The following is a 24,468-nucleotide window of genomic DNA, read 5'->3' as shown; positions in this document are numbered from 1 at the left end:
ACATTAATTTATTTTCTCATGTTCGTTGTCATGTCACTCACAGTATCATATCTTATCTTTACATATTTTTAATTGTTATATGTCCCCACATGTTTCGTAGTGTCCCCTCTATGTTATGCCTTTATGGCAATTTAAAAGAAGTAAAGTAGCTTGCTTACCAACCACATGGTTCTGGGTTCAGTCCCACTGCATGGCACCTTGGGCAAGTGTTTTCTACTATAGCCTTGTGAGTGGATTTGGTAGATGGAAACTGAAAGAAGCCCGTTGTATATATGTATATATATATGTGTGTGTGTGTGTGTATGTTTGTGTGTCTGTATTTGTCCCCCCAACATCGCTTGACAACCGATGCTGGTGTGTTTACGTCCCCGAAAATTAGTGATTCGGCAAAAGAGACCAATAGAATAAGTACAAGGCTTACAAAGAATAAGTCCTGGTGTCGATTTGCTCGACTAAAGGTGTTGCTCCAGCATGGCCAGTCAAATAACTGAAAAATTAAGAGTATATATATATATATATATATATATATATATATATAATACAAATAAGAAAATGGAGAAACAAATTTAGTTTGTTCATTATTTGTATTATAAATTTAGGGTAAAAATATTTCTTTACCTTCACCCATTTAATACAATAAATGAGTTAATTATATTGCAATTAAAAACATTGATGTATTAAGAATCTGGGTACTTTACCAATAGTATATTGGATAAATGCTATCCTATAGTGGGTTACACCCATAGCCCCTATCTTACTTTGTAATATATATATTTATATATATAATCATTTAATATTTATTACATGCACATAGAACATTTAATGATTGTAACTCAGTTATTTTACCCTCCAAGACAATGAGAGACACTGTTTTATGTTTTCAAACTAAATGAATATAAAATAAAGTTAACAATAATCTATCAGGTCAATCACCTCACATGAAAAATTGTTTTGATCATTACAAATTTGTACTGAAAGGAAACTTTCGTATGAAACTTAAGTAACAACAAAAATGCAAAAATAAAGAAGACTGACAATTACAAGAACCCGACGGATGTATTAATAAACAAGAATAGAATAAAAAATACAATTTGAATTAAAAATAAAATAAAACCAATACTTAATAAATAAATGTAAATTTAAGTTTCATTAGCTTTCCGTATGCGCGGCTCAGAAAACATAACTAGTTTAAGAAGTCAGCTAATTTCTATGGTAAGCTTTCTTTGCTTGTATCGCTTGTTGTTACAAATATATACATACAAATATATATATATATGGAAAGAAATATTTTATATATTATTTCTATGCTCTTATTTACATAGTATGAAGAGATCTTTCACGACAGCTGCGTAAAGTCTGTGTTTAGTTAAAATAACACGGAAGTTCAATGGATGTTGCATCATGTTTATTAGTTTGGTTTCAGCCTCATGTCAGATATTGATTCGATAAACGTGTAAATGAAGTTTACTCCATCCATAACTTTCCCGTAATTTTTCTTTCAGAGCGTAGCACATCGAGAATTAACTAATGTGTCCTACTTTTTTAAAAACGATGGTGTATTCTCAGTGAGACTTGGTTAATTGTTGTAGCAGATATTGCAATTGTAGGTGTGTGTGGGTCTCTTGTAGTTTAATTACTTTACTGGAAAGCTTCCCGAATACAAATGTTATAAAAACAGTTGAATAATACATTTCCCCTGTACTACTTAAGAACAGTGGTCCAGGTACGCGTATTCGCGCTAGCTAGTCATGACTAATCGATCCTTACTTTGTGTTTTTGTGTTATTTACTTTGTTTAAAAAATTATTTACTTTGTGTTTTTGTGTTTTATTTACTTTACTAGGCAGTCGTTGTAGGATCGACTACTTACGACTAGCTTGCGCGACTGCGCGTGCGCGCGCACCAGGACCACTGTTCGCTAGTAGTACCGCGTTGCTCGTTTTATAAAATACACTAGGGTGCGATTTGAAGGAAATTTTGCGGCATAGTTTCGGTTGTAGTAGCACAGATTTCCGTCGATTTCCGTAAAAAACTTTTATTTTTTTACATAAGTAATGAGAGCGAAAGAGACTAAGAGGAAGCGATTTTACGACGAGAAGGTTTCACTTTGAAATCGGCCTGTGTGTGTTTGATGGGGTGTGGGAGACAGACAGTATGTTGTGTAAGTGAAGTGCTTCTGTTAGTGTGTGTGAAGAGACAGACATACATATACACATACACCGAGTACATACATACATACATACACACACACATACATAGATACATACACACACACATACATACATACACACACACATACTTACACACACACACACACACATAGATACATACACACACACACATACATGCAGACATACATATACACATACACCGAGTAAAAAATTACACTGAATCGACCATACATACATACACACATACATACATACACATACACACATACATAGATACATACACACACACATACATGCAGACATACATATACACATACACCGAGTAAAAAATCAGTTATCTCTCTCTTTCACACATTACTCTCTCTGTCTCTTCGCACACACTAACAGAAGCACTTCACTTACACAACATACTGTCTGTCTCCCACACCCCATCAAACGCACACAGGCCGACTTCAAAGTGAAACCTTCTCGTCGTAAAATCGCTTCCTCTTAGTCTCTTTCGCTCTCATTACTTATGTAAAAAAATAAAAATTTTTTACGGAAATCGACGGAAATCTGATCTACGACATACGAAACTTCGCCAATTTTGCTCTTATTTTTTTAGCAGATCAAATGACTGCGTTAAAACTCCACCATTAAAAAAAGCTAGTAATTTCTTTTGTCTTCAAACTTAAAGAATTTTAATACAAGTTGGTATAGTTGTACGGTTAAGAAATTCGCTTCGCAACCGCTTGCTTCCGGGTTTGATCCCATGACGTGGCACCTTGGGCAAGTGTCTTCGAATTGGCCACGCAGTCCAGTGATACAAACTTAGTAAAAACAGTTCTGTATGTCAACCTGGTTATCATCATCATCATAATGTCCACTTTTCTATGTCAGATGGAGTTTATTGAAGCAGACTCTCTGTTTCCAAGCAAGGTAATATTTCCCAATGGCCGGGCATGTTTTCGCAGAATATTGGAAATGAATGACACTGTATGACAGTGGCACTCATACAATTATCAAGACAAGGAGACATAATGATGGGCTTCTTTCAGTTTCCATCTACTAAATCCATTCACAGCCTAGGGCTATAGTAGAAGACACTTGCTCAAAGTGCCACACAATTATGTTATTTAGGATGATACGATATACAAGGGGCTGCTGAAAAGTTCCTCGTTGCAAAAGGCGGGGTTGGAGGCCTAACCTTCCAATTTTATTTTTACAGGGCTTAGAAAAACTGAAGTACTGTTGCAATAAATGTGTGAATCTGAGAGGGGAATACGTTGGATACAATCATAATTAACAGACCCTCCTGTACTTTCTTTTGCTCAAAGCCAGGAACTTTTCAGCATTCCCTCGTATATTGCCAGTTATTACCGTTACACAGACCTTGATCATAAGTTTGAACAGCTTTGATCATTCTATACTGCAATCAGAGTTGGCCTGACATTAGGGAAATGGTATAAGGGCTAAATTAAAATCAATAAACTTTTTTCCCTCATTTCTAAGTTTGCCGTCCAAAAATAACATTGCTATGACTGTACTACCCCAAAAGACATTGCTTGTGACTGGACTCTCTCACCTCTCCAAATGGATATTACTATGAACTGACCACCTTTACCACCCCTACCAACAACTATTGTTCTGACCTTACTAGGTCCACTCCAAATGTTTCGCTTTATTACCATGACCTGATGACCCATCTCACAATGACTACAGCTATAGTTGGCTAGCTCCCCTTTTTTGACTATTTCTATGATCTGACTCAGCCCTTCAGAAATAACCATTGATATAACCTAACTTCCCATGCACCTCCAAAAATATATCAAAACCATGTAAACCAGACATTGGAGCGTGATACAATTCTTGGATCCATCAGATCTTGTCAAACCACCCAATCCATGCCAGCATGAGAGATGGATGTGAAAAGATGATGATGACTATTGTTATTATCTGACTCACACCCTACCCTGTGGCAAAAAGTTAAGAATTGCCATGATGTGACTCTTCCACCAAAATATCTTACTATTATTTTATTATAATTAATACGCATGCATTAGCTGTTGGAGATATTAACTTCTAATTGACTTCAGTCTATGAAAAACCGAAGGTGGAAGAGGTTTTGGAGGAAATAATTGTTGAATAGATTTTAGGGAATACCTTTGAGCAATGTGTCTGCTGACTACTATATTGTTGTTTAACCCAGGTCAACACTGATTGAGCGGACAGACCTATGATCATCTGCATTCCAGTTATAACCATCCTATTTTATTTATATCTAAGACTACATTCTTCATAGTGACTTGACATTAAAAAAAAATTAATAACAACCTGCCTGTTTGAAAGAGTTTATATAAATTAGAATCTTGATCAAAATTTCACTTTAACATGAATGTTATTGTGACAAGTGAAGGCATGTGCCTTGGCGGTTAGGGTATTCAGCTAACAATCATAAGATCGTAAGTTCAATTCATGGCAACGGGTTGTGTGCTTGAGCAAGACCCTTTATTTCACATTGCTCCAGTCCCTTCAGCTGGCAAAAATGAGTTGTACCTGTATTTCAAAAGGCCACCCTTGTCACACTCTTTGTCATGCTGAATCTCCCTGAGAACTATGTTAACGGTACACATGTTTGTGAAATTCTCAGCCACTTGCACATTAATTTCACAAGCAGGCTGTTCTGTTGATCAGATCAACTGGAACCCTTGTCATCATAACCAGCGAAGTGCCAGTATTGTGACATATTTCAGTCAGTCAGTATAACATAGCACTTACCCGTGCTAGTAGGGTGCCAAGAGCACTATCCGAGCGTGATCGTTGCCAGAGCAGCCAACTGGCTTCCATGCCGGTGGCACGTAAAAGGGCACTATTCGAGCGTGATCGTTACCAGCATTGCCTTACTGGCACCTGTGCCAGTGGCATGTGTAAAAAGATTCGAGCGAGGTCATTACCAGTACCGCCTAACCGGTCCCAGTGCCGGTGGCACATAAAAAGCACCCACTACACTCTCGGAGTAGTTGGCATTAGGAAGGGCATCCAGCTGTAGAAACCCTGCCAAATCAAGATTGGGGCCTGGTGTAGCCCTCTGGTTCGCCAGCCCTCAGTCAAAATCGTCCAACCCATGCTAGCATGGAAAGCGGACGTTAAACGATGATGATGATCTAATATATACAAGGTTAGAGATATTTTATTAAACCCTTCATTATATTGAAAATTAATAAGAACACATTGGCAGTTTATTCATTAGAAGTATAGTCAAGAATGAGATAAGAGTGATCTGAGAGAGAGATTTAGTTGCTACTTCTTGCGGGTTGTGTGACCACATAAAAACACTTATTTTTCACCTCAGTTTTCAATACAAATAAGGTGACCATTTAGCCCCTTTCCTGTGGTCAACAACTAACTTGGGATTCCAAATTGGTCCTATTGTAGATGGTTGGTCATCCTTAGATCAACCCTGATCGAACAGACCTATGATCATCCCAACCTTGACCATTCTGTCTTTGTTGGGAAATATGCCCTTTCTTTTTTTTTAAGATTGCATTTTGTGAATTGAGGAGTTGTTGGTTACTATTTCTAGTGGGTTGAGCTAGTGCATATAGGATTACTTGACTTGTATGAGCAATCACTTATCATTCGTGATTTTATTCATGACTGTATTTTCCTAGGAAGGGCATCCAGCTGTAGAAACTCTGTCAGATCAAGATTGGAGCCTGGTGCAGCCATCTGGTTCGCCAGCCCTCACTCAAAATCGTCCAACCCATGGAAAGCAGACATTAAACGATGATGATGTATTTTCTTATTTCATGTTTTCTTTATTTCAGGCACCAGCTTGAAGGGTTTTAGTTGAACAAATTGATCCCAGGACTTCTTTTTAAGTCTGGTACTTTAATCTATCAGCCTCTTTTGCTGAACCACTAATTTATGGGGATGTAAACAAATCAGCACAGGTTTTCGAGTGGCAGGACTGACAAATGACACACGCACACACATATGGGCTTCCACTCATTTTCCATCTACCAAATCCATCACAATGCATTGGTCAGTCCTCAGCTAATGTAGAAGATACATGCCCAAGGTGCTATGCAGCGGGAATGATCTTGAAACCACATAGTTGTAAAGAAAGCATCTTAACCATGCAACCATGTCTGTGTAGACTGATCAAATAACTAAAAAAATATGACTTCATTTCAAAGCTTTTCAGTATATTTTCAAACATTGTTTATATAATTTTGGCCATTATCCCACCTTTATTACTACATGCTTTTCTATATCTTTTCAGACACTAAAAGAATATGTAATTCCATTTGGAAAATATTCTTAGTTCCATAATGGCTAGAAGTTCTTCATGCTCCAGTTCAGATGGAGAATCTCAGACATTAACGAAAAGGAAACACAACCCAGAAGTCAGGAACAATAATCAGCACCAGAATTCTAGCTCTGACTCTAGTTCTGAATCCAGTTATTCATCTAATTCAAGCCCATCATCAAGAGGGTCTGACTTGAACTCCAAATCTCTGAAAAGTAATGGACATTTTTCTAGATCCCGTTCTCGATCTTCATCATCTGGAAAGGGGCGTCATGCTGATAAAAAATTCTCTCCTGATTATGGAAAGCAGCAACTAACGGTTAATCGAAAGCGGTCTCCTGAAGACCGAGATTCACATCGATCTTACTCGTCTCATAGAAACAGGTCTCGTTCACCTTTCAAGAAAAGGACATCTCCTTCAAAACGACGGTCACCGTCGAGGTCCCCTGATAGAAGAAGGACGTCAACATTTCACACTTCGCAAAGAAGGCGATCACCTCCAAGCCAACAGTCTTTTCACAGGAATAATTTATCTTACAGAAGACGATCCCGCTCGCCATACAGAAGAAGATCACGTTCACCTTCCCCAGATTCAAAACAAACGAGATCTCCCAACTCCCGTCGTCAGCCTCATCAGCAGCAGCAGCGTAGTTTTCAATCTAGAAGAAATAGTAAGTCACCATTTAACCGAAAGCAGAGTTCTCGGTCAGCATCTCCTCGCCGAGAAAGGGACAGTTACAGAAAAGATTACAAAAAATCAGATTCCAGAAGTCCTGATCGACATAATGATGGGAAAGGGAACCAGAACAATTTCAGAAATAACAGATTTGAAAATGAGGAAAGAGGGACATTTAAGATTCCTCCTGACCGTTCTTCAGGTTTTAATAATTTTACTTCAAAACATCAGGACTCTAGCAAGAATACGGATAATTCTTCACACAGGTCATCATCACCACGTACAAGGTAATGTTAAATGTTCCTTTTAAACCGTTGCTTGTCCAAAGCATTTGTAGGGGATTTGTCCTAAATGTCCAAGCTTGTTTTCAGACTTTTAGTTAGCCCCTGTGTCATACATTCTGAGTAAAGTAAAGCTTTCCTTTCATAAGTCCCAAGTTACTCCGATGGCTGAAAAAATTTGGCTATGGATATCGTATACGATGCTTGGATGCCTCATCATCATCATCAGCAGCAGTCTAGTGGAGGCGCGATGGCCCAATGGTTTGGGCAGCGGACTCGCGGTCAGAGGATCGCGGTTTCGATTCCCAGACTGGGCGTTGTGTGTGTTTATTGAGCGAAAACACCTAAAGCTCCACGAGGCTCCGGCAGGGGATGGTGATGACCCCTGTTGTACTCTTTTGCTCCAACTTTCTCTCACTCTTTCTTCCTGTTTCTTGTCCCCGACTTCCTACGCAACCGCTGAGCCTGGATGCGCATTCATCCATCTGTTGATGCTCTCGGTGTCGGGGGTTGACCTGCTTTCTCTTCTGCGGGTATTACGAATAGCAAAGGATCACGTTTCAGACTTCTCCCACTGGGACAAAGACCACTTCGCTCAACAAACAAACAAACAAATCAGCAGCAGTCTCCTCCATTCATTTTCTATGCTAGATGAGTGTTTTGCTTTCATTGCAGTCCTTTGTTATTTAATCTTGCTCATAATTATATTTTTGTCATTTGTTTGATTAAACTTGTATTTTACTATTTATGCTAATGCTAGAATAAATAATGGTGATGCGTCTTTTTTTTTTTTACATTTGTATTTTTTCCATACCAGTATGGGTTAGATGAATATATTAAAGAAGCATTGTTTTACAGTTGGTTGCTCAGATTTCTTATCCTACATTTCTTCAAAGGTACAAGGCCAGTGGGTGGTTGACGAGGAAAATGACAATGGTGTCACTACATCTACTTCACCAGATATACAGACACACACGACACATGTATACATAATTGCATCCATACACACACACACATGAATACATACAAATGTACATGACAAACTTCTTTTAGTTTTTTCATTTCTTTATTGCCCACAAGAGGCTAAACATAGAGGGGACAGACAAAGGGATTAAGTCGATTATATCAACCCCAGCGCGTAGCTGGTGCTTAATTTATCGACCCCGAAAGAATGAAAAGCAAAGTCGACCATGGCGGGATTTGAACTCAGAACGTTACAGCAGATGAAATACCACTAAGCATTTTGCCCGGTGTGCTAACGTTTCTGCCAGCTCGCCACCTTTTAGTTTCTGTCTACCAAACATCCACTCACAAGACTTTGGTTAATTCCAAGGTATAGTAGACAACACTTGCCAAAGGTGCCACACAATGGGATTGAGCCTCAGCCATTCTTGTGTCTATAGTCATGCCTGAGCCAATACACACATACACACTCACACACACACGTATGTGTGTATATGTTTGTGTCTCTTTGCTTTGACATCATGTGATAGTTGCAAACAAGCATTACCAACATACAAGCTGTGACCTTCATTTCCAATTTTCTATGAAAGCATATCCAGCCAGGGGTAAACATTATCTTGCTCGGAAGCAAGTAAGGATTGTTGACAGGACAGGCGTCTAACTGTAGAAAATCCACTTCAAACTATTCATACATTTACCCCATAACATGTTGAAATTAATTTTCAAGATCACTATTAATGATTACTATTACTGTTGGCAATGAAGTATTATATTAAACAGATAAACATAAATTTTTTTTCTCTTTCTTTTATTGTTTACAGTGGGAATTCTTGGTCTTGGCAGAATGATTCTGGAACATCTCAGAGAAATCGTCCAGGGCCAGCCCCAGAAATGTTTGAAAGGTATAAAATATTGTGTACATTTTGCTTCCAGTGTTGTAATGAATTATCACACCCATTTACAGACAGATGTAGAGTGATGCACACTGTTATTGTTATGCCTGGTTTTCATTGTTTTGAGGATGAGAGTTAAAGCTATGCCTGGACAGTGTTTCCACTATGGGGACTTGACCTATCAACAGAATCGCTGCTGTTTGGAGTAGGAAGTCGTTCTTGACAGTCTACAGGGTCTTTTTACTTTATCTATTTGGCTAGTTGACCACAATGCCATACACATAGCTGGTTACCAGTTATCTTGTCCACATTGCTGGTTGGTCTCTACTGTACACACATAGCTGACTGGCCTCTATCCTATCCAGGTGAGCATCCACACTCAAGAAATATGTCAAAATCTAAAAACAAAAGCAACTCGCCATCTGTGAATCACTTCTTTCTCCTCTAAACCATCATCTGTGGTTTCTGTTCAAAACTTGGTCTCACCACCACCTTCTGAAAAGTTGCAAATCCTCTCTTAAACACAACTCAATCAGCCTATAGATGAATTTTAGAAGGAAGTGGTGGGGCTATGTACACTGTAGAAATGATGTCTTTTTCAACATGGATACATGCTTTTACTCTTTTACTTGTTTCAGTCATTTGACTGTGACCATGCTGGAGCACTGCCTTTAGTCGAGCAAATCGACCCCAGGACTTATTCTTTGTAAACCTCGTACTTATTCTATCGGTCACTTTTGACAAACCGCTAAGTTACGGGGACCCAAATCCACTCACAAGGCTTTGGTCGGCTTGAGGCTATAGTAGAAGACACTTGCCCAAGGTGCCATGCAGTGGGACTGAACCCGGAACCATGTGGTTCATAAGCAAGCTACTTATCACACAGCCACTCCTGGTTTTATAATAATCTGATAATATTTTGGGAAAGATTCCCCTTTTCATATAGAAAAAATAAAATAAAAAGGTACCATGCAGTGGGACTGAACCCAGAATCCTGTGGCTGGTAAGTAAGCTACTTACCACTCCTGCACCTATATACTGTGTAACTTCACAATTACATGATTCTGAGTTCACTCTCACTGCACTACACCTTTTATTACAGTTGTCCTAGGTTGACCTAATACTTTGTCCATGAAATAAGTAGACGTAGATTATATGAAATCTTGTCTGTTGGGCTGTAGCTGTTCTTCTTTGGAAGAATTAATTGGAACTTGTTTAACACCATCACCTTGTCCTTCCTTGTACAAGCTGTTAAACTACAAAATTTCTTTCTGTTTCTAGGCGCCGTTACGAAAGGGAACGCATTGGAGAATTAGGTGCTCCCGAAGTTTGGGGAACTACTCCTCCTAAATATAAGTAAGTATTTCATATTTCTTTTATGTCTTCATCCTAACAAGGTAAACTTGTGCAGTTGGAACGCTTGATTCTTCTCACTCACAAAGCCTTCCTTCATATACTATTGATCATAAACAATGCTATGATCAGTCATATCATGTATCATAGACAGTGCTGTGGTCAGTCATACTATCCATCATAGACAACACAGACCAGTCATTCCATCCATCATCGTCATTTAATGTCTGTTTTCTATGCTGGTATGGGTTGGACAGTTTGACTGAAAACTAGTAAGCTGGTGAGCTGCACCAGGTCCCAATCTGATCTGGCATGGTTTCTACAGCTGGATGCCCTTCCTAACACCAATCACTCCAAGAGTGTAGTGAGTGCTTTTTATGTGCCACCAGTACAGGTGCCACCTACGAAACACCAGCATTGGCCACAACTACGCTCTCACTTGGCTTGACAGATCTTCTTAAGCATAGTATATTGCCAAAGGCCTCTGTCACTTGTCATTGTAACCATGAGGCCCAAAGTTCGAAGGATACTTTTTACATGCCATCCCAGTGTCACCTACTGCTAACATAACCTATAAATCCTCTCTTAGAATTAAATCATTCTGTTTAATGAAGAATTTTTTTTTAAAAAAGGGCTTCCCTGATGAACATGGGCATAGATATATGATTATTTATTCGAGGCATAACCATCCCTTCTTTCCTAAAATATAGTGTACCTTGAACCACATTAATCAGTATATCCTTTTTTTTTTAATACTGAAAGTGTATGATTTGAGAGTGATTCAGTTGCTATTTCTAGTATGTCAAGCAATCATGTTCATACTTACTTGGCTCTTGTACTTTGGTGAATGAGATGATGGCATGGTTGCAATCATGCAAAGCAGACTAAACATGTTGATATCCTTCTTTACCAGCTTCGCCTTACTGGCACTTGTGCCCTGTGCTAGTAGGGTGCTAAAAATACCATCTGAGCGTGATCGTTGCCAGAGCGGCTAACTGGCTTCCGTGCCGGTGGCATGTAGGAGGCACCATTCGAGCGGGATCGTTACCAGCATCGCCTTACTGGCACCTGTGCCGTTGGTATGTATAAAAAAAAAATTTGAGCGAGATCGTTGCCAGTACCGCCTGACTGGCCCCAGTGCCAGTGGCACGTAAAAGCACCCACTACACTCTCGGAGTGGTTGGCGTTAGGAAGGGCATCCAGCTGTAGAAACTCTGCCAGATCAAGACTGGAGCCTGGTGCAGCCATCTGGTTCTCCAGCCCACAGTCAAACCGTCCAACCTATGCTAGCATGGAAAGCGGACGTTAAACGATGATGATGATAGGCATGCAATAACTAGAGGCAAAGACCTCAACAATGAAATATTCACTCGGTTTGAAGTTTGTGTTGCAATGAGAAGCATATTCATGTTACAAGCAGGTCAGCCCTGCATCGATTTTTGACAAAAAACAAATTTGTCTTGGTTCCTGATATCACATTTTCTTACATAGGGAAGGTGGAAAAATGATAACTCATAGATTGTTGTAGTAAGTTGCGGATCTCCATGTTATTACTTTTATTCTCAGAGTGGAAGTCAAATCTGAAAGAAGTCCACAGATTGAAAACTCAAAGGATCAAGTCGTACTGTTTAGCTGGGCAATGAATTAAATTCCTCTGTCGTTAATTATTTTTAACCTGAGAAGAAAACCTCGAAAACAATATTTTTCTTGCCAAAATGTTGGAATTTACTTCTTACTGCACTCAAAACCTTATTTTGTTTCGTGTTTTATTGAACGGCTGTAGATTACCTCTATTCATGTTATACAGTGCTATATTTCCGGGAGTAGACACGAAGACATTGGGTTGCGTCCCTTGCTCAGGGCAGATAACTCTGTTTATTTTATTTTATATCGTACCTTGTACATGATCATAGCAAGTGGATCTTTTCGCTTTGACCGAGGGTTAGGGTTTAGGTTAGGGTTAGGGGTGGGGGGAAGGGTATCTTTTTTTCTTCAGAAATGTAAACAAACCCAATCTGTTTCTTAAACGAATATATAATATGTAATATGTGTATCTGTGCAACAGAGAGGAAAATTAAAACTGCATATGTTGTGAACTTAGAATATGTGTTTATTAATAAAAGTTTAATAACGATAATCTTTTATTCATACGAACGTAACTGATATGAAATATGTCATAAATAACAGTGACAAACTGATATGACACCGCAAATAATTGTTGTTGACACATTACGGCAGAAATTGAATTCACCTCAATAGACGTCATTGATTGGTTGAAATTGCCGAAATGCAAGAAATTAAAGAACAAATAGCTTACAAACTACAGAATTTTCTCAAGAAAGCCAAGAGAAAAAGATGTTTTATAAACACATTCTACCAGTATACGAAGCTTAAAATTTTTTAGTTACAAAGAAATTATTTTAAAAATCTGCCGGTCAAAGCGAAAAGATCCTAGCAAGTATATGTAGTTAAAAAGGTTGGCTTCTCAACCATATGGTTTCCATTTCAGTCCCACTCTGTACTTCTATTGTAGCCCCCCCCCCCCCATCCAACAAAATGTGTTGTAAAGTGTTAAGAGTGGATATCGTTGACAGAAACTGCTGAAAGAAGCCCATTGTGTGTGTGTGTGTGTAGTCGTCGTTTAACGTCCGCTTTTCATGCTGGCATGGGTTGGACGATTTGACTGACGACTGGTGAGCCAGGAGGTTGCACCAGGCTCAAATCTGATCTGACAGAGTTTCTACAGCCGGTTGCCCTTCTTAATGCCAACCACTCTGAGAGTGTAGTGGGTGCTTTTACGTGCCACCAGCACGAGGGCCAGTCAGGCGGTTCTGGCAGTGACCACCCTCAAAAGTGATTTTTATATGCTACCTGCATGGGAGCCAGTCCGGCGGCACTGGCAACGACTACGCTTGAATGTTGTTTTTCACTTGCCACCGGCACATGTGCCAGTAAGGCAGCGCTGACAACAATCACGCATGAATGATGCTTTTTACATGCCACCGGCACAGGAGCCAATCCATGGCCCTGGCAACGATCACGCTCAGATGTGCTTCTACCGTTCCACTGGCATGAGTGCCAATCAGGTGGTACTGTCATCGGCCACATCAGCGATTTTTATTTGATTTCACTTGCCTCAATAGGTCTTTGCAAGCAAAGTTTATTGTCCAATGAATGAGGGGTACTCATAAGTGGGCTGGTTGCACCCCACGCTCAGATGTGCTTTTAATGTTCCACTGGCATGAGTGCCAATCAGGCAGTACTGTCATCGGCCATGTCAGCGATGTTTTTCCCTGCATTGTCTTTTCCTCACCACTTATGTATTTATAATTAAATTTTTTTAACATTAAATACATTAAGTAATTAAAAAAACTTGCATAATGTGCTGTGTCATGGGATTGAACCTAGAACCATGTGGTTTTAAAACAAACTTTGCCACATAATAATATCTAAAGTATTTGCTTCAGTAGTTGTATTTGTTGAAATTTGCAAGATTTACCCATCTAACCCCAAACAGTGCAGAAAATGGATGTAAAAAAAAAAAATGAATATTTTATTTTTTTTCCTTTTTTTTTTTATTATTAATCTTCTGGAAATTTTGACATTGTTTTATGAGAATGTTTCATGTATTTCTGTTGACAGTTCTGAAGACAGTGATGATAGCTCACCCTCCAAGATGAAAAGAAATGTTAATGATTCTGAAGACAGTAGTAGCAGTAGTGACGATAGCAGTTCAACTACAAAAAGTAAGAGCTTTTTTTTTTCTCAGATGTTATTTTTTTCTCATTAGAATATCCACTAAAATCACCCACTACACTCTCGGAGTGGTTGGCATTAGGAAGGGCATCCAGCTGTAGAAACACTGCCAGATCTGACTGGCCTGGTGCAGCCTTCGGGCTCCCCAGACCCCAGTTGAACCGTCCAACCCATGCTAGCATGGAAAACGGACGCTAAATGATGATGATGATGATGATGACTGAGACAGTCACATAAGAATTTGTAGATGTGATGTCTTGTAGTATTGCTGGATGAAAGTGATGCTGTGTTCCATCTTATTTCTTTATTGCCCACAAGGGGCTAAACAAGGACAGACAAAGTGATTAAGTCGATTACATTGACCCCAGTGCGTAACTGGTACTTAATTTATCAACTCCTGAAAGGATGAAAGGCAAAGTTGACCTCAGTGGAATTTAAACTCAGAATGTAACGGCAGACAAGATACTGCTATGCATTTCGCCTGGCGTGCTAATGTTTCTGCCAGCTCACCACCTTATTGTGTTCCATCTTGGGGTCAGCAGGTGTCTCATAATACTGCAGGATGGAAGTGGCCATGTCCAGAAAATTCACTGTAAACATTTTTGTCGGAAAATCTGCAGTAGGAAATTTTGCCATATAGGAGGCACACAAGCAGGTTGTAAACGAGATAATCCATTTTAAAGAAATTAATCTTTTTCTAATTGATAGGTTAGTTGATGAATTTGCCATTTTAAAAGAACAGCTAATGTTTTACTTTTTTATGCAAATGTTCCAATTTGAGGTTTATAGATGCCACATCTGGGATGGAAGGGGTGTTGTGAGCCATCTTTTGGGTTTGTAGACATTTCATAAACCAGAATGGAAGTGGGTGCTGTTTTTGTAGATGTCTCATAATATGATGGTACAGATGTGATGCATAAGGCTGCTGATCGTTAGAAAAAGCAGTGAGTAATGGTGACCCAAGGGAAACAAGTCTATTGAAGATGAAGCTATTGAAAGAAGTGAAAGCTGATATTAGGGGTCATAAAGGGAAAAAAGAATGACAAAAGATCATAAGCAGCAAGAAACCACTTTTTTCAAAATACAAAAACTATACAGGGTACAGTGAATATCTGGATTAAACACAGTGCTGGTGCTGTGTGAAAAGCACCCATGACACTTTGTACCCAGCTGTAGAAGCCATGCCAAAACAGATGACCGGAACCTGGTGTAGCCCTCTGGCCTGCCAGCTCCTGTCAAACTGTCCAACCCCTGCCACCAGGGAAAATGAACGTTAAATGATGATGATGGATTCAGAACACAATTTTCTAAAAATTCTATTCTTCTTCTTCTTCATCATCATTTGACATCTGTTTTCCATGCTGGCATGGGTTGGATGATTTGACAGCATCCAGCAAGCCACAGAACTACATCAAGCTCCAGTGTCGGCTTTGTCATGCTTTCTATGGCTGGATGCCCTTCCTAATGCCAACCACTTTACAGAGTGTAGTGGGGTCTTTTTTCATGCCCACCAGCAGTAGTATCTTTCTGTCACAAGGCCCCATTTGGTTCTTTGAATTTTTTTTTTTTTTGCAGTTTGTCAGACTATCTCTCATGCACCTGAAACGCTGCCCTGATACCTTTCTCTTCCCTGCCCATATATACTGGTATTGTGTTTGTTATAGAAATTAATGTTTTTTCCTGTAGAGAACAAGAAGAAAGGAAAGAAGAAGGACAAGGAGAAGAAAAAGGAGAAGAAGAAGAAAAAGAAGAAGAAAGAAGATAAGAAAAAGTCTCACAAAAGTAAAAAGTAAGCAGGAAATTTTCTGATGAATAAACTAGTGCTACAGTATGGGGGGTTTATATTGTGTGACAGAAGAAGGTACCATGTGACAGTATGTAGTGGGGTACAGAATAATAGTAAAGGGCACAATCTGACAGGGTGGGGTTCAGTTTAATAGTATGAGGTACAGTATGGCTGTGGGAAGTATGTAGGGTGACTATGTGGAGATGTAGTGTCACTATGTTGTGGGGTACAGTGTGATAGTATGGGGTATGTAGTGTGGTTGTGTTGGATACAGTGTGGCAATGTGATGTATGTAGTATGAGAGTATGCAGTATGATGTAATGATGTTGAGTATGGGATATTTTGTGTAACAGTGTGGGTGAATATAGTGTGGTCGTGTGGGGTACAGTGTAATGATATGAGATACGTCATATGACACTGGTATGTAGTGTAAGAGTGTGGGGTGTGTAGTATGATTGCAAGGTACAGTGTGATAGTGTCGGGTGTGTATAGTATAACAGTGAGGAGTATGTAGTATGATACCTACGTTGCCTTACTGGCACTTGTGCTGGTGGCACGTGAAAAAACATTTGAGCGAGGTTGTTGTCAGTGCTACTGGACTGGCTCCTGTGCAGGTGGCACATAAAAAGCATCATTTGAGCGTGGCTGCTACCAGTACCGCCTGACTGGCACGTAAAAGCACCCACTACACACTCGGAGTGGTTGGCATTAGGAAGGGCATCCAGCCGTAGAAACTCTGCCAGATCAAATTGGAGTCTGGTGCAGCCATCTGGCTCGCCAGACCTCAGTCAAATCGTCCAACACATGCTAGCATGGAAAGCGGATGTTAAACGATGATGATGATGATAGTGTAAGGTATGTGGTTTGACAGCTTAGCCCTTGTGATAGTGTGGAGTAGCTTAGCAGGGTAGGGTGTGTATAGTATAACTGGTATACTTAGAGTGACAGTACAAGGTATGGAGTGTGACAGTGAAGGGTAAAGATAAAAAAATAAAAGAAATGCATTAGTCTTGTTGGTGTTGGAGAAGGTGATCTGCTAGGGCCATTGGCACAGCCGCTTCGGTTAGATCGGAGCATAACAAATAAAAAAATAAAGGGTTGAATAACCATACCCTTTTGCTTGTTTCAGTCATTTGACTTTGGCCATGCTGGAGCACCACCTTTAGTCGAGCAAATCGACCCCAGGACTTGTTTTTTGTAAGCCTAGTACTTATTCTATCGGTCTCTTTTGCCAAACCGCTATGTTACGGGCACACCAGCATCGGTTGTCAAGCGATGTTGGGGGAGACACACAAACATATACACACACACACATACATATATACATATATATGATGGGCTTCTTTCAGTTTCCGTCTACCAAATCCACTCACAAGGTTTTGGTCGGCCTGAGGCTATAGTAGAAGACACTTACCCAAGGTGCGATGCAGTGGGACTGAACCTGGAAACATGTAGTTGGCAAGCAAGCTACTTACCACACAGCCACTCTTGCACCTATATAGAAGCTTTCCCATTGTTTCAGTTGAAGCCTTGTTGGATCTGTTTTTTTGCTCCCTTCAACTGCATGGCACCTTGGGCAAGCATCTTCTACTATAGCCCTGGGCCAACTGAAGCCTTGTGAGTAGATTTGGTAGGCAGAGACTGGAAGTCCGTTTTGTGATAGTGCTTGTCTCTCTTGGCCAGGAGGATTCCTCTCTTCTCCATTGTTATATGTTTTTATAATTAAATCATAAATGTTTTATTTAACTTAGAAAAAAAAAGAAAAGTAAGAAAGATGAGCTTCCTGATGATGACGATGATGATGATGATGGCGATGGTGATGAAGAAGGTGTGTGGGTGGAGAAGGGAAGTAAGTAAAAACAGAGGAATTGTCTTCCTTAAATTTATTTTTCCTTTATCAATTTCTTTATTTGTTGGTCTTTTCACTTGTCTGTTTGCATTGCATTTTAATGTCAATATCAATGCAAGCAATAAAGACAGAATCCACCCTGGTAATAATGCTTAGCAGCATTTTGATAAAATAAGCACCCGGCTGAGCACTGGAGTCAATGTAATCGACTTAACTCCAACCCCAAAATTGCTGGCCTTGTGCCAAAATTTGAAGTCAGTATCAATACAAACATAAGGTAGTGAGCTAGCATAATTGTTACTGCGCTGGGAAAAGTGCTTAGCAGCATTTCGTCCAACTTTACGTTCTGAGTTCAAATGCCACTGGGGGCGACTTTGCTGTTCATCCTTTTGGGGTTGATGAAATAAGTACCAGTTGAACACTGGGGTTGATGCAAATAGCTTATCACCTTGCCCAAAATTTTGCCCTTGTACCAAACTGTGTGAAGCTAATAGCTGTGTGTTTAGAAGTTCACTTTCTAATTCCATGGTTTTCAGTTCAATTCCTATGTATGACATTGTTGGGCAAGTGTCTTCTACCATAGCCTAGAAATATAAATGAAATTTGGTAGGCAGAAATTGTATGGAAGCCCAATCAGGGAGACTGTTCTCTTCTTGGATGGCAGAGTTAAACCATTGCTTCATTTAACACCACCCCATGGCCCTTGGATGTCTTTAATGGAGTCCAGTGTGTTGCAAGGGTTCCTGTCTGAGGATACTTCCTCTCTTTGTTTTAGCAGTCACAAAATACCCTAGAAAGGGCCATGGGCACTGCTCTTCCTTCTCTGACTAAAATATGTAGAAAAGAGAGAAAAAAAAAAAACAGGAGCATCTATTCATACCTAGACAATCAAAAGATAAGGGAACTAGCAGTCATCAAAGTGTTACATAAGATACCTTGCACCATTTGTTCTGACTCTGTGTTCTGAGTTCAAATCTTATGGTCAACTTTTCATTTTATCTGTAGTCAATAAGAAAAATACCAGGTGGGGAACCTATACACCAAGGAAACCAGGGAAACTGGCCCTTATGAGCCAGGCTTGGCTCGAGAAGGAACAAACAACAACAAAACAACATACATATGCATGTCTGTATATATGCATATATGTGCATACATATGTATGTGTGTGTGTGTGTCCACCCCACCAACCAGTGTTGGTTTGTTTATGTCCTCGTAATTTAGAGGTTCAGCAAAAGACCAATAGAATAAATACCAGACTTAGAAAATTAATTACTGGGATCAATTTATTTAATTAAATCTCTTCCAGGTGGCGCCTCAGCTTGGCTGCTCTCCAATGACTGAGACATAAGAAAGAAGATAAAAGAAGACCCATGTACAGATACAGTATCAACCCTAACAGACAAAGGCCCGTGTGTCAGGGGCCAAAATATTAGTTCCTACTGTTCAGATTAGCCTTGGTTCACCAAATTTATTATGGAAAGTGTTCCAACCATGACCATTCCATCTTCTTTTCAGACATAGTTCATCTCGGTGTATACTATCAAATGTCCTGGTTGATAAATGAAAGAAAGTTCCAAAGGGAAGGGAGGATTATCTGTAGTGTGGAAGTTTTAGGGTGAAGTGGGGTAGGTTAATAGAGCTCACAGGTGTGGAGCAGGCAGGTATGACTAAAAGCATTCCAGTTGTGACCACCCTGCCTTTTTGTCTGTCACAGACCACATTGTCTAATGTATCTAGCATTATCTAAGACTGTTGTAAGGCAGCAAGCCGGTAGAAATGTTTTTAGTGGTATTTCATCTGCTGCTACGTTCTCAGTTCAAATTCCTCTGCAGTCGACTTTGCCTTTCATCATTTTCGGGGTTGATAAATTAAATACCAGTTGTGTACTGGAGTCGATCTAATCGACTGGCCCCCTCCCACAAAATTTCAGGCCTTATGCCCAAAGTAGAAAAGATTATCTGAGACTGTTGTATGTGGTGTGGTGTAGTGAAGACTTGGCTGTTCTTCTGTGGCTTTTTCTTGTAATACCTCTGAGATGAGGGAGAGACCACAAATCATGGGCTGCTGCAATAAGAAGCAGTGCACGAACATATCCAGTTGGTTGTCCTCAGGGTAGGGAGCTGGTCCCAAATGCTTGTAATAGAGTAGGTTATTCTTATTTCCTTATTGCCCACAAGGGGCTAAACATAGAGGGGACAAACAAGGACAGACAAAGGGATTAAGTCGATTACATCGACCCCAGTGCGTAACTGGTACTTAATTTATCAACCCCGAAAGGCTGAAAGGCAAAGTCAACCTTGACAGAATTTGGACTCAGAACGTAGCAGCAGACGAAATACCTATTTCTTTACTACCCACAAGGGGCTAAACACGGAGAGGACAAACAAGGACAGACAAACGGATTAAGTTGATTATATCGACCCCAGTGTGTAACTGGTACTTATTTAATCGACTCCAAAAGAATGAAAGGCAAAGTCGACCTCAGTGGAATTTGAACTCAGAACGTAGCGGCAGACGAAATACTGCTCGGCATTTCGCCCAGCGTGCTAACGTTTCTGCCAGCTCCCCATCTTATTCTAAAAGATACCTACAGGAGCAGGATAAGTAAAATGTTTTACATGTCATTGCTTACTAAAAGGAGGAAATTTCATTTATTCTTTGTCATTTTTATCTTTCAGAAGAAGGAAGTGAAAGTGAATCAGCAGAAGAAACTGTGGGGCCTTCCCCGTTTGTCATTCAAACAGAGCTGCAAGGGAAAATTAAGTAAGTAAAAACTGGAACTAATTGATTGGTGATTCTCCTTTTTTTCTGTTAATGTAATAGGTGCGTGGTACCTTGGGTGAGTGGCTTCTAATATTGTCCCAAGTTGACCAAAGCCTTGTGAGTGGATTTACTTGATGGAAACTGAAAGAAGCCCATTACATGTATATGTGTATTCTTTTCTTTTATTCATTTACTTGTTTCAGTCATTTGACTGCTGCCATGCTGGAGCACCGCCTTTAGTTGAGCAAATCGACCCAGGACTTATTCTTTGTTAGCCTAGTACTTATTCTATCAGTCGGTTTTGCTGAACCACTAAGTTACGGGGACATAAACACACCAGCATCGGTTGTCAAGTGATGTTGTGGGGACAAACACGGACATGCAAACATATATACACATACATATATATACATATATACGACGGGCTTCTTTCAGTTTCCATCTTCCAAATCCACTTAAAAGGCTTTGGTTGGCCTGAGGCTATTGTAGAAGATACTTGCCCAAGGTGCCACGCAGTGGGACTGAATGCGAGACCATGTGATTGGTAAGCAAGCTACTTACCACGCAGCCACTCCTCCACCTATGTGCATATATGTTGCATTTGTTTGTGTTTGTGTCTCCTTGCGTTAATATTGCCTGTTTGTTGTAAATGAGCATCACTGTCGTACAAGCAGTGTCATTCATTTCTAATATTCTTCTTAAACTTGTCTGGCCTTGAAGAAATATTACCTTGCTTCGAAACGAGTGAGGGTTGATGGCAAGAAGGGCATCCAGCTATATAGAAAACCTGCCTCAATAAACTCAGTCCAACCCATGCAAACATGAAGTAGTGAGCCTTAAAATGATAATGATGATATATTTTTGAATTTATTTAGTTCTGAATAATTTATCCATACTTCTATATTTGTTATTGTTCTAGATAACTTATTATCTATGCTTTTTTTTCATATTTCCATGTAATTTATTATCTATATTTCTGTATTTCAGTTATGGTAAAGCTCTGTTACCAGGAGAAGGTGCAGCTATGGCTGCATACATTGCCGAAGGCAAACGTATCCCACGTCGTGGTGAAATAGGACTGACCAGCGACGAAATCCAGTCATTTGAAGAAGTTGGTTATGTAATGAGTGGTAGTCGGTTAGTATTTCAACTAATATCTTACTTTCCATCTACCCTTACTGTATTTTTGACATACCATATTTGATGGAATATAAGATGCAATTTTTCGTTCAAATATTAACGTTTAGAAGGAAACTCTATCAGGCAGTCACACAAAGTCAATCAGAGTTACCTCCCTTGATTAGCATCGCACGATAATGGCCGGCATATAGTTTTAAGTTAGGATCGTTAATTTATTTAAAAGTTATTTTGTTTTTGCTGGTATAGGTTAGATGGGAATTACTGTGGTGTGTCCTTGGGTAGGTTCAAATGCTGCAGTATGTAGTTGGTAGTTCCAGCTTCTTAAAGCAGCAGTGTTCAACATTTTTGTGTGTAAAAGCATTTTTTTTAATGACTTTCTCTTGCTACAGGCGCCATTTAATTAAAAAACAAATTTATATTTGGATTTTATGTATGAACATTTTACACAACATTTATTTCCTCTTGAAATAATTTAAAAATTAAACTAGTATGGAACATGTTTAACTATTTATTTTCTTATACAAAAAATTCTTCTGATAATTTCAAAAACAGTTCCTAAAGCACATGAGCTTTGTGAGCCACTCTCCGGCTATCTATCTGCGGCTTTATACAGCTATGGTACGACCTCACCTGGAATTTGCATCACTAGTCTGGAACCTCTATTTTGCCCAGGATATTAATCATCTGGAAACCGTTCAGCGACGTGCAACCAAGAGAATACCCTGCATCAGGCATTTGCCATATTCTGAACGCCTTACTTCCCTGGGCATGGATATATTGAAACTCTGATGTCTGGCAGCTGACTTGGCAGACATCCATAAAATTATTAACCATCTTACAAACAATAACTCTGAGCACCTTTTCAAACTCCATCTGTCTAACACCTGTGGACATGTTTACAAAGTCAGAAATCAGCACAGCTCCCACGACTTTTGGAAACATTTTTTCACGCTAAGAGTTGCTGAAACATGTAACAAATTGCTGGCATCAGTTGTTAGTTGTCGGAGCACTGCATCCTTCAAAACTTCCATGCTTCCTGAGATTCGCCAACACTACACCTGATTTTCTCCCCTCCATACGCAAGCATATATCTGACTCATACACTGTCCACTCCCCAGACATTTGTACATTACTGCATATACTTTATACACTCTTTTGACAAGTTGTGGTGCACCTGAGCACTGTATACAATAATTTCATTATTATTATTATTATGAAGGTGAATGACATGCTAATGGGCTAAAGTCACTAGCATCTGCCATTTTCTTCATATTTGGAAACTTTGAAAGAAGGAAAGAGAGACTACATCTTTAACTCAAAAATCCATAAAGCCTGTTTTGCTTTAAACAATTTTTGGCAGATTCGTTAGCACCCTGGTTAAAATGCTTAGCGACATTTTGTCCATCTGCATGTTCTAAGCTCAAATTTCACCGAGGTCAACTTGGCCTTTAATCCTTTCACGGTTGATGAAATAAGTACCAGTTGAGTATTGGGGTCGATGTAATCAACTTATCCCCTCCCCTGAAATTTCAGGCCATGTGCCTATAGTAGATAGGATTATTATTATTATCATTATTAGTATTATTGTGAAGGCAGCAAGCTGGCAGAATCGTTAGCATGCTGGACGAAATACTTAGAGGTATTTAACTCGTTACTATGTTCTGAGTTCAAATTCCACCTTTCATCCTTTCGGTGTCGATAAAATAAATACCAGTTGAACACTGGGGTCAATGTTATCAACTTACTCCCACCCCTGAAATTATTGGTCTTGTATCAAAATTGAAAATCGGTATTAAAGGATTAAAAGTCTGTATTGTTACTACACATATAGCTTCTCAAATGCTTTTTTTCTCTTTTTATCAAATTTTGTTCAGTATTCTCATTTATCTTTCTTATTTAGGCATCGGAGAATGGAAGCGGTCAGATTGAGGAAAGAAAACCAAATTTACAGTGCCGATGAAAAACGAGCTTTGGCAAAATTCAACCACGAAGAACGAACAAAGCGTGAGACGAAGATTTTGTCACAGTTTCGAGAAATGGTGCACAAGAAAATTCAAGAAAAGCAATAAAGCAGAAATGTCAATATGTATAATTTATAACACCCACTCATATATAACACCAATAAAATTCACATTATTATCATCATCATTATTATTATTATTATTATTGACTGAGAGAGCAGTGCATGCCATCAAAGTGATGCTGAGGTAAAAATATACAAAGCCCACTACACTCTTCATGACTACCCAACTGATAAGGGAACACCAGACACCCCAGATGTTTAACTGGTATTTTTTTTATCGACACCGAAAGAATGAAAGGTAAAGTCGACCTCGGTGGAATTTGAACTCAGAACGGGTAAAATACCTCCAAGTATTTCATCCAGCATGCTAACGATTCTGCCAGCTTGCTGCCTTAACAACAACAACCCTTTCTACTATAGGCACATCCCTGAAATTTCAGGGATGGGATAAGTTGATTACATCGACCCCAAGATAAACAGCACAGAGCCTTGCAGGTGGGGGCCTAGTTGTAATTTTCTTCAGG

The 24,468-nt window shown here is 39.5% G+C and overlaps 1 protein-coding gene across 2 annotated transcripts; it reads left to right on the top strand.

Moving 5' to 3' along the window:
• Nucleotides 1-1,148: 1,148 nt before the first annotated feature.
• LOC115209771 (NF-kappa-B-activating protein) lies at nucleotides 1,149-24,069 on the top strand. Of its 2 annotated transcripts, none has more exons than XM_029778284.2 (10): nucleotides 1,149-1,212; nucleotides 6,435-7,424; nucleotides 9,203-9,283; nucleotides 10,556-10,630; nucleotides 14,270-14,373; nucleotides 16,070-16,172; nucleotides 17,921-18,018; nucleotides 20,697-20,781; nucleotides 21,769-21,918; nucleotides 23,822-24,069. In XM_029778284.2, the coding sequence occupies exons 2-10, from the start codon at nucleotides 6,484-6,486 to the stop codon at nucleotides 23,988-23,990; spliced, it is 1,806 nt and encodes a 601-aa protein (XP_029634144.1). In that variant the 5' UTR covers nucleotides 1,149-1,212; nucleotides 6,435-6,483; the 3' UTR covers nucleotides 23,991-24,069. The 2 variants fall into 2 exon arrangements, with proteins under 2 accessions (XP_029634144.1, XP_036356952.1); XM_036501059.1 differs by lacking the exon at nucleotides 23,822-24,069 and adding an exon at nucleotides 16,674-16,675.
• Nucleotides 24,070-24,468: the final 399 nt, after the last annotated feature.

The sequence above is a fragment of the Octopus sinensis genome, linkage group LG3, assembly GCF_006345805.1.
Source record: "Octopus sinensis linkage group LG3, ASM634580v1, whole genome shotgun sequence".
NCBI lineage: Eukaryota > Metazoa > Mollusca > Cephalopoda > Octopoda > Octopodidae > Octopus > Octopus sinensis.
The sequence above is the reverse complement of the archived record's forward strand: the minus strand, read 5'-3'. Positions and strand labels throughout refer to the sequence as shown.

Coding starts and splice junctions, on each gene's coding strand:
- LOC115209771 (XM_029778284.2), top strand. CDS start 6,484: ATGGCTAGAAGTTCTTCATGCTCCAGTTCAGATGGAGAATCTCAGACA. Junction 20,782..21,768: donor GAGCTGCAAGGGAAAATTAA/GTAAGTAAAAAC, acceptor TCTGTATTTCAG/TTATGGTAAAGCTCTGTTAC. Junction 21,919..23,821: donor TATGTAATGAGTGGTAGTCG/GTTAGTATTTCA, acceptor TTTCTTATTTAG/GCATCGGAGAATGGAAGCGG.